The sequence below is a fragment of the Drosophila novamexicana genome, unplaced genomic scaffold, assembly GCF_003285875.2.
Source record: "Drosophila novamexicana strain 15010-1031.04,08,12 unplaced genomic scaffold, DnovRS2.1 tig00000308-arrow-arrow-pilon, whole genome shotgun sequence".
Taxonomy (NCBI): Eukaryota; Metazoa; Arthropoda; class Insecta; order Diptera; family Drosophilidae; genus Drosophila; species Drosophila novamexicana.
In genome coordinates, this window is record NW_020824799.1 from 1913401 (window position 1) to 1923890 (window position 10490).

At 38.7% G+C, this 10490-nt stretch overlaps 1 protein-coding gene across 1 annotated transcript; it reads left to right on the forward strand.

Annotated features, from left to right (window-relative positions):
* The first annotated feature begins 323 nt into the window (after window positions 1-323).
* Window positions 324-1032, forward strand: LOC115759547 (pro-corazonin). The gene is made up of 2 exons (XM_030700503.1): window positions 324-551; window positions 623-1032. The coding sequence occupies exons 1-2, from the start codon at window positions 355-357 to the stop codon at window positions 885-887; spliced, it is 462 nt and encodes a 153-aa protein (XP_030556363.1). The 5' UTR covers window positions 324-354; the 3' UTR covers window positions 888-1032.
* The last annotated feature ends 9458 nt before the right edge of the window (window positions 1033-10490 follow it).

Genomic DNA, 10490 nt, shown 5'->3' on the forward strand with positions numbered 1-10490 from the left:
CATAAGTATACTTACAGAATAAGGCTCAGAAAAGTTTACATTCTTTGAAAAAAACGCTTTTAAAGTTTACTCAAGTTTCCATCAATTTTTTAAGTTCGAATTATTTAAATTTAGTATTTAATTCAAGAAATGTTGAACTTTTTTTAAGAACTTTCGCTTTTCTAATTTAGTGTTTAAACTCTTTTTAAATTAAGTATTATTCACACTTAATTTAAGAATATTTTAAAGAAAGTATAAACAATATAGCAATATGTATTTATATTTATATGCATATACATATTTCTTCCTTAGAGTCTCCATTTGTCTCTGAGTGAATTCTCTGTATATCTCTTCTTTAGAATCTGCTGTCTAATCATGCTGCGTCTCTTGCTGCTGCCCCTGTTCCTGTTCACCCTGTCCATGGCTTGCATGGGGCAGACATTTCAGTATTCTCGCGGCTGGACCAATGGAAAACGGGCACCGCCCACAGCTCTGGTGACCAATGGCCACAATCTGGGCCTATTGGACATTTACGATATTCAGGATAGGCCCACCGATCTTAAGCTGGAACGGTAAGCGCTTAATTAGTCTCTGTTTAGCATGAAATACACCTTCTCCTCTTCTTTTTCTTCTTCTTGGACAGCTGCCTGTTGCAACTGCAGCACTTTGTGGGAAACGCCCTGCTGCATCGGTCCTTTGCCAACGGATTAGCCTACAGTGCAAGCAGGCCCGACCCGGAGACGGACGTGCGCAGCATTAATATTCATCCAAGACCCGGCTCCGGTAACAACAATATTGAAAACAGTTTGTACCCGAACGTCAATCATCGTCAATCAAACGAGCTGTTCGAGGCTTTAAATGCGCCGGGCACCGATGCGGTGGAGCCCAACGATTATGGCAAGCATTAAAGGCGGACAAGAATATAAGCAAATTTGATTTAATTAATAATAACTGTTATTAGCAAGAAATGCTACAAAAATATTTAAAAAAAAAGGAGATGAAGAAACTAATTGATATTGGCAAAATGAAAATGTATTTATTTAGGTATTAAACCTAATATCGTTCAAGTTTTAATGTTAATAAAAAAGAAAATGGAAAATCTAAAGAAATTATTAGTTATATTATTATTATTATCATTTAAATTATATAAGTTAGTTATACAATAGTGGCGCCATATATTCATTTCTATAAAAAGTAAGTTAAACAGTATAAGGAATGGTTGCTGCCTCAGTTAAATTGGTTTATGTTCGTGCTTAAACGTACTTGGCGCCATCTGCAGTTAGCGTGCACCAGCCTACTGTTTGCAGCTGTTTGATAACATATTGCTACAAATAACCGCAAAGACTTAATACTTGGTTGCTGCCTTGGTTAAATTGGTTTATGTTTGTGCTTAAACGAACGTAGCGCCATCTGCAGGGTGTCTGTATAATGTATAACCGTTTTATGCCACTTTGCTTCCTCCGAAACGGGGTTTTAACATAACCGCTACAAATAACCACAGTACTACAATAGTAATTAAGTATAAAGTAGACCTGCGTCGTTGCATTCCGAAAGTGTTCAATTGAACGAGTCGTTCAAAAGAACTTATTCTGTTACTAAGAAATCTGCTTGTATTTTTAAATATCTTTATGTATACAAATATTTAAGTATCTATATAGTGTGATAATCAAGGTCTTTATCTATGTAAATATAAATATATACATAATAAATATAAATATATAAAACTTACAGTTCGGTTTTTTATTTATTGCTTGTGGTTAACTGAAGGGATGAGCTACAATATGAACAAGTGAACTAGTTCGCAAAAATTAACTAAACTAGTTCAGCAAATAAAAGTAGAATTTATAGCTTCAACTAAGGAACTTCCCGCAAAGGCTCAACTAGGAATAAAGTACTAAGTGTTGGATGAAAACCAACCGTTAACAAGCCAAGAGAATTGAACAGTTTATGAGTCAATTCTAAATAAATAATAATGCTTGAGGCCAACGTGCTAATCTCAAGTCTTATCATCAATCAAAAAAGCACTTGAGCACAGATGCAGGCCAGCTTTTTGGGGGAGAAGGCGTCAAATGATTATGATGGGCATTAAATCGAAACGGGTTAAGAAATCGATAGAATGTTATGTTAAAGCGGGAGTTTAGAAAAATTGCCTAAATAGACATTTCTTTGTACACTCAGAGAAAACATGAACAATTTGCGTTGTCATTTCAAACGTCATCAAAGTCTGATTCAAATATAAACTTTAAAAACTGAGCAAGAAATTTTGACATTCAAATACAGTTTTAAGAAAATTGATTTTTAGATTGAGAACATGTTATGCTTAGTTTGAGTATGAAATTTCTTGAAATGAGTATTTCTTTATCAAAAATAATATTATAATACAATATTTAAAACTGAGGACGAAATTGTTGTATTCCAATAAAATACTAACAAATTTTGACCTAATTTGAGAACTTTTTATGCCTAATTCGAGTATGCAAATTCATTAAATATTTATTTCTTAGAAAATGGGAATTTTCTAAACTTTTAAATTTGAAAAACTGAGAACGACATTCTAAGAAATTTGATTCTTAGATTGAGAACATGTTATGCTTAATTTGAGTATGCAAATTCTTGAAATGAGTATTTCCTTATAAATGGGAATTTTCTTAATTTTTATATCAAGAAAAGAAATTTCGCAGTAATAAAACGTTTTGATAATGAAAATAGAACTCCGTTCTTATGTTTTGATGTGCCTGTTTCATATTCATAAAATAAATAGGAATCAAATTATTTGTGGGCTGAAAGATATATAATTGATGATTGCGCATTTATGGCAAATGTTGTGTGCACTTCGATGCGAAAACCTTGTCGTGGCACGCTTCGAAGCCGTCCGACGTCTGCCGGAGTGAGTCCTGTGTCCTTCGTCCTGCGTCCCGTTGAGATGAGAAACAGCAGGCATTTAATTTGGCTGGGGTTGAAGCCGAGCAGCCGGGCAAAACCGAGCAGCGTCCTCTCAGCATCTTGCAGTTAATTACTTAAAGTGGTTTGAGCGCTAGTTGGACGCGGGTTCGAACTGTGCGCCGGCTGCACCTGTTTTGGGAGATAGATATCAAATCAAACGGCCTGCCATAAAGCTGGGCGGGCTCATCATTCACGCAATCCCTTCATAAAAAAGATATACGACATGGTCACAGTCGGCACGGAAAAATGCAAAAAGAGCGAAACGCAGTTTTCACAATTGAATTCCTAACAAGCTAATCGATCCTCGGGGAGGAGGGTGTGTGCGTCCGTGTGCGCCAGGACTTGGACACGGACGGGCACGCACCGCCGCCCCGGCTGCTTGGGGAATATGAATTTATATCTTTTAATCTGCGCCGGGGCTGTAGCGAGTCCTGTTTTGCCGTGGCTGGCTGGCATAAAAGTGAAATTAAGGACGCAGGACATATTTCAACAATGCACAGCGCTGTTTATTGTCAATGTCAAGTGGGCCTCCGGGGGTGTCAAGTGGCAACCAAGGGGCGGCGGCGGGGGCGGAGGGGGAGGGCACGGCTCGAGTTGTAATTGCATTAAAATGCAATTGCAATTGCCGCTCATGCTTTCCCAGGCTCTGCGGCTCGAGCGCCTGTCGTCATCGACTTGTCGATTGTTGAGTGTCATCCTGTGTATTGAGTCCTTGTGGCATGTAGGTGGCCCGGGCCAGTCCTCGTAGGTGCCCTGTCCGACTGCGTAAATTGTATTGATAGCCGCTTTTAACGCCCTTTCAAGCGGTCACCAGTTGAGAGATGTCCTTTGGAGCCGTTGTCCTGCAGCTGCCCTGACAAGGATATCAAATTGCTTGCAACACCTGCAATTGGCTGGTCAAATTGAAAGGAATTTTTGATCAGTCTTTCATGAACGGAGGCGATTTAGCCAGGCTTGTCTCTCTGTCCAATTGGGAAACAGCAAATATATTAAATATATTATATTATTAAATATATATATTAACTATATATTCCTTTACAGCATACGCAGATCTGCCTTATATATTATATATGATAAGTATAAGAGATGCATGAAACTTTGTAGGCAGATTCTCAATTAGACACAGATTAATAATATTTCACAAACAAAGTCCAAGCAAAGTATTATAACTATGTAGATTATAATGGATAAATAAATGCAAAAAGTTTAGCTTCGTTTAAGTATTGAGCTGCATGTTGATCATCAATCTACCCGTCAGTCTATATATAAATTAAAATATGGCAACAAGTTCAACCCATTTTGTGTGGAAGTCGAGTTGGAAGTGAAATACTTGAAGATAACTTAACAATGAAAAAATATCTGCAGATAGATTGGAAACAAACATATATACATGCATATATACATAAAAAGAATAGTTTTGAGTTTGAATTATGTAAAGATAGAAGATAGAAGCGTGCGTCAATTTTCGATTCTTTACGCCCAACGTGAATAAAGCTAAGTTATATCAAAGAAAATCCCAAAATGTTTCTCTAGGGATATATTTATTAAAGTTCGAATTCTCGCACAATTTTCCCAGGGTATTTAGGTGCTTGTCTATTTGTAGCATCTGTTGTAACTCTTGTTATCTAAAATCAAGTGCTGAGAAAATCTCAACACTTGCCCAAGGGCAAACAGTGCTCACCCCCTACGAGGAACAGAGGCCAAAGCAGGCGACAAGCGGATAACAATTATATTAAACAGCAAGCAAAACAATATTCGAGCAGGATTTGTAACAGGATACGCGTGTAACCACGAAATGGCGAGTCCTTCAGTCAACGACAACAACAAGGAACAACAGCAAGGATAATGCGTAAAACACCCTTTCAATTAAATATTTGAAAACAACATTCGGCAATTACACAATTGACACCAGCTGAGGGGTGGCACGACCAGCCCAGCACAGCCCAGCCAACTCCGACCCCATTATTCCGGCGCAACTTCATCAATTTGAAATGCTGCCAAAAAGCCCGTGAGTCGAAGGCACGCGCGTCAATTCTCGCCGCGATCCGAGCGCAGGGTACCGCAGGGATTTGAATAGAGAGACCACGTGAAGGGGAGGGGCGCGGTGCGGGGTGCGGGGTGCGGGATGCTGTGGCAGGTTCATAAACAACATCAACAAGGACAAGTTGCGCTCGTTAAACATTAGTCAACATGAACATGACATGGCCAATGCGCCATGCCAAGCTCCTGCTCCTGCTGCGCTCCGGCCGTATTAAGGCTCGTTTTCACGTTCGTTTCTCAAATGTCGTAAGTCGTGGGCTTCTTTCTATACCCTGCACGCACGGAAAGTGCCTAAAAAAGGGTATGTTTATTTTGTGAACCCACAAAGTATATATAAACTCCTGATCAGCAACAACAACAACAGCTGATTCAATCTAGTCTAACTCAGTTAGTTTTCACAAAATCGATAAGAATCGATATCAATCTCCAGTTTTGTGGGCATATCTCTAAATAACAAGAGATCGGTTACTATACTAATCGAAGAATATTTAATTTGTGAAGCTATAACCTTAGGCTTTAATATCTACACACATTCGAATGTCTTAGTTATGCACTGAAAATTTCATAAGGATCGGTCCATAAGCAACTGAGTTATTCAAGAAGCATAACAATTTTGGTTACAGGGTATTTCCCAGTTGTGCACGCCCGCCTGGCTTGGTTTTTTATTGTTTGGCCCATTCGTTTGTCGTTTATTTTTACAGTTCGCCATTTATTTGGCCAGCAAACGGGACACACAAAAAAAAATAAAATAAAATAAAATCTGTGGGACTTGCGTATTTTAATATGCATTTGGGAAAAGTTTGGCCGGCAAACGTAATTCCCGTATATCTAAATGAGTTTCTTTTCATTTCAATTTCCGTGTTGCTGCCCTTTTCTTTTTCTTCTTCTGCTTCTGCTTCTCCTTTTCTTGTTGCTGGGAAATGCGTGAACATTTTGGCCTCAATGTGATTGAGGCAATTGCTGGCACGCTGTGCATTATTTATGGCCCGGCAACGAATTTTGACTTGGCTCAAGAAAAATTACGCAGAAATCAAAATTTGCCCCGAAGGCCACTTACAGAGTCCGGAGTCCGGAGTCCGGACAAGGGGCCAGCAAAAAGGTCAATTCTGTTGTTTCAAATAAAAAATGCAAATGCTGCGCGTCCATGAAATGGACAATTGGGAATGAGCGCAATCAGAACGAGAAAAGCAGAGGAAATGAGAGACGACAGTTTTCGGCTGGGAGATACCCTGTAAACCACACACAATTTGAGAAGCGTGAAGAGAGGCGCTCTAAAAATTAATTAATCTTCATTTGTTTAAACCGTACGAGCACAAATATGCTGAATGTGAAGTTCTTGCCTTTTATAAGCTCTGTAAAATGGTGAAATATTGTGTCGATAATTATCGATTTGTGAAGTGAAGCTGACTTGAATTTGATACACAAGAACTGTGCACATATAGCCGCAATGTTTCCTTCTGCTTGTTACACACACTTACACAGTCTGATATTTACAGGGTATTAGCAGGAGGCCTAAGCAGCTTAAGCGCAAATGAAATGAAAGTCTCGCTTTTATAACTGGCAAATCTAGCACAATTTGCCAGCTTGGCCTAAATATTTGAACAGGCCTTCCGCCTTAAATAGACTTTTGAGATTTGTCTCAAAAATCTTGCAATTTAGTTTGATTAGCAGGCGCGCCTCCCTGCATACCTCTTGTTTTTTTTTTTTTTTATTTTTTTTTTTAATTGTGGCATTGATTTTCGTTCAACAAATTTCCGAGTCTATTTTCACGCCATAACTCTAATGGAATTCGGCATAAATTTTCCAGGCTTTTTAATATTTGATGAGCTGTTTTCTTGTTTTTTTTTTTACTTGAACCGAGGCAAGGCAATAAAATTGAAATGTTATTTTTGTTGCCTTTGATAGCTCGAAGCTCGTCAAAGTCTGATTATAAATTTGTGTGCTTGGCAATAAATACCCGGAATCGTAATGCTACGTGTGTTTCTGACCCCGGGTCCAAATGCCGCTGGCTGTTGACATTTCTGGGGAGGGGGATGGCGGGTGGGCAAAAGCAACCCCCGCTCAAGGCTGACCACTCAATTCACATTCAGTCTGTCTGTCTGTCTGTCCGTTGCTTGGGAGTGGGCCCTGTACTTTACACTTTCCACTTTCCACTCTCCGGCTTTCAACTTTTTATGCTGCTGATGTGATTTTGCACTCAATTGAAAACAACTTGATTAAATTTTCATGTCGAATTGCATGGAAAGTGTGAAACACGAATTTTCTACTTCACCTCACTCAAAATCCTGATGGAATCCTCATTTTTGTACTCTATTTCTTTTTATTTTCTATTTCTATTGCCTTGGATAGTTTGTCAATCAGTTTTGATTGAAGAACTTCTTTATTTTGATGTCATAATAATTAATATAATTTTGTTGTAATAATAATAATAATAATAATAATAATAATAATAATAATAATAATAATAATAATAATAATAATAATAATAATATTAATATTAATAATAATAATAATAATAATAATAATAATAATATTATTATTATTATTAATAATTTGTTTTGATAATAATAATGGTATCACAATAATTATCTGTGTCTATTATTTGAATAAGTCTAATAACTCTTGAAATATTTATATCATTATAGAAATATTATTACTTATTAGACTCATTTCTTAGTAGATAACTCAGCTAAGAGGACGCTGGCTCGAATTCATTTGTGTCTTATTGTCGTATGCGCTTTATTCTATTAAATAATTATAATAATGAAATCCAAATTTAATTACTGGCATTTGCAACGGCGACAGCTAAGAACTTGTACAAGGTATTTAACAATTTTGTGCATGTTGTAGATAATTGATATGCTCTTGGGTATTTTGTTGCTGGATTTATCTGGCAAATTGCACGTGTGCTTGGGCAAGTTTTTCAGAATCATTTAGCCAGTCGATTTATTGTCCACACCCGGCAAACAACACTTCATGAGCTATTAGCATATGCCATACAGAAGCCCGAACAAAAACAAAGCTAACACAAACAAAAAAATACGCAATAAAGTTTAAGCACATTCAACTAATGACAAGCCTAATGATTAATTTGGAGAACGGCGCTGGGCGGTCATTAGAAGTGAACTGTTGTTTGTCGCCGTCGCACCGGATCCCAACGGTTGGTGGTAGATCCGGATCCGGGCAAGCACCCGAAAAAAAAACTGTAACTGTGTCCCGTTCGGGCATAATGGCCTCCCTCGCTATCGGGGTCTGTTTAGCGCACTTCCCACTCCATTTACTCCATTTTTAAACTCATTTATACATGTGCTGGGGTGTACTAATTTTAATATACCTATAGTCATTGGCTAATGACGGCCCTCTGTTTGCCAACAATAGAGTAATAGGAGTATATTCGTCATGGATTTTAGTATAATATAAATGACATATACTTCGACGTCATGCGATCTGTCATGATGTAAGATCTACAGACTACAAAATTAATCAAAACTGCCACATTAATAGACTACACATAATTGGATATGCAAAATTGTATTGCTTGCAGAGATCAGTAATGTATTTAGGACATTAGGTGACTGGCTAGGAAGTATATGGAAAATGAAGGTGCTTGCAGATATCAATCATGATGTATTGATGGTGTCTGCAGATATTTAAATTGGTGTATTAATCCTTAAGTACATGATGGGTTTGGAGGCTACAAAATGAATAAGCAGTGCTGTTAACGGATATCAATCATGATGTATAATTTCGAAAAAGAAATGCTTGCGGAGATCAGTCATGATGTATGCATCACATTAAATGACTAAAATAGAATAAGATGGGAAATTAAGGTGATTAAACACATCAATCATGATGTATTGAGGCCACTGATCGATTAGCCTTAAAATATATGTAAAATGGAAGTGCTCTTCTTCGAGCTAAGGGTAGCTGCTAGCCGAATATGTTCAACTGCATGCCGACTAGTTGTTTTCAGGTGGGTTGTTCAAAATGGTTTCCTTTATGGCATTTTTTTTATGACTGCCATATGGCAGGTTGACAGGCCAACCAGCGACGAGTATAATTAGAGGCTAGACGTGCCACCGTTATTCCAACTATAACAAGAACAACAACAACAACAACAGCAAGAAGAAGGGCGAACAATAGCAAAATAGCTAGTCATATTTAATTTAAATGTCGCCATGATGGCCGCTAATTATTTGCTGTCACTGTGCGCCGTCTACTGTGACTGCGACAGCTACGGCTATTGTGACTGCTTTTGTGAGCGTCTGTCAAAGTTTGTCTAGAGCATTATTGTCAGCATTTCCCCCAAGCTTTGCCTCTGCTTTGCTTCATTGTTGTGCATTTTAATATGAAAATTGCAGCCAGAAATTGTTGGCTTCAAAAAGGCTGAAAAACTAATTTGAAAATTGCTACGCTGCCCGCTTAGCTTGGCTTGGCTTGGCCTTAAATCCCTTTCAATCTCTGGCCGTAATCCAAATTGACATGGCAGACGGACCAAGAGGCTTCCATTCCCGCCCCCTCTCCGACTTCGCCATCGTCGCTGTCCTGGCTTGTCTTGTTGACCAACCGCATGGCTGTTCATTTGTATTTTTCATATCCAGTCGACAGCAACCCCCTCTGGTCACTTTCAATTTAGTTTTCTTTTTGCTGATTTTCGGCAGAGCAAACTTTTCAGCCCAGAACTGTGGCGCCTGTCACTCCACTACGTGGACACAAATAGATTGTTGCTTTACCCCAAGACCGGGCGCCTGTCCGCAGCTTGGCTCAATAATCAATCAAACCGGACAAATGCTACAAAGTGGGCAGCCAATTAGAGACAAGCCCCAAGAGCTGGCCACATGCAATATGGACGGCAAACACGGAGTTCATCCTCATTACAAGCCGCCGCCGTTGGCCACAAAGGAATATAACAAAAATTGTCCAATTAAACGCAATTTATGCGAATTTCCAGAAGGACCAGCGGCAAATGCCAACAAAATTAAAAAGGTGTCTCTCTGCTGAAGTTTCAATAAAAGTAAAGAACATTTGAAACGGACGCAGTTCGTCTGCAACTTTGTGGGGCGCCGTCTTTCAACTTGTTGCCGATTGAAGAACACAAAAAGAAAAAAAAATGGTTTACTTCCGGACCACCGGAGGCCAACTTGTAGGAGTTGAAGTCCCCGACGCTAATGTGACAGCGGCCAACACTTTAAGGAGCGAGCCCTAAGCCCAGGTAGAGCTACCTGCCAGATCAGGCCAGGTCCGGCCAGGCCAGGCGGCGTCTGTTTGTTTGTTTGTTTTGTCTTTCGGCGCCAATAAAAAACACGTAATATATTTATAATGAAAGGCCGCTAAATATAATTGATATATGTATATCCAAAGTTCAGGCTGCGCAGCGCCTAATTGTTGTCGGCTTCGCAGCATATGGCCCGGCCATAATAACCTGTCTATAAACTGTCTATAAATCATATAAGACCAACTACCCTTAGAACTCAATTATTTGGCATTAACTGTTCAGTTTGTGTTCTTTGATTTCGTAATGTATCCAA

Bases quoted from the DNA above. Each gene is read 5' to 3' on its own strand.
- LOC115759547 (XM_030700503.1), top strand. From the start codon at position 355: ATGCTGCGTCTCTTGCTGCTGCCCCTGTTCCTGTTCACCCTGTCCATG. The intron at 552-622 runs GTAAGCGCTTAA...CTTCTTGGACAG, and splicing joins ACCGATCTTAAGCTGGAACG to CTGCCTGTTGCAACTGCAGC.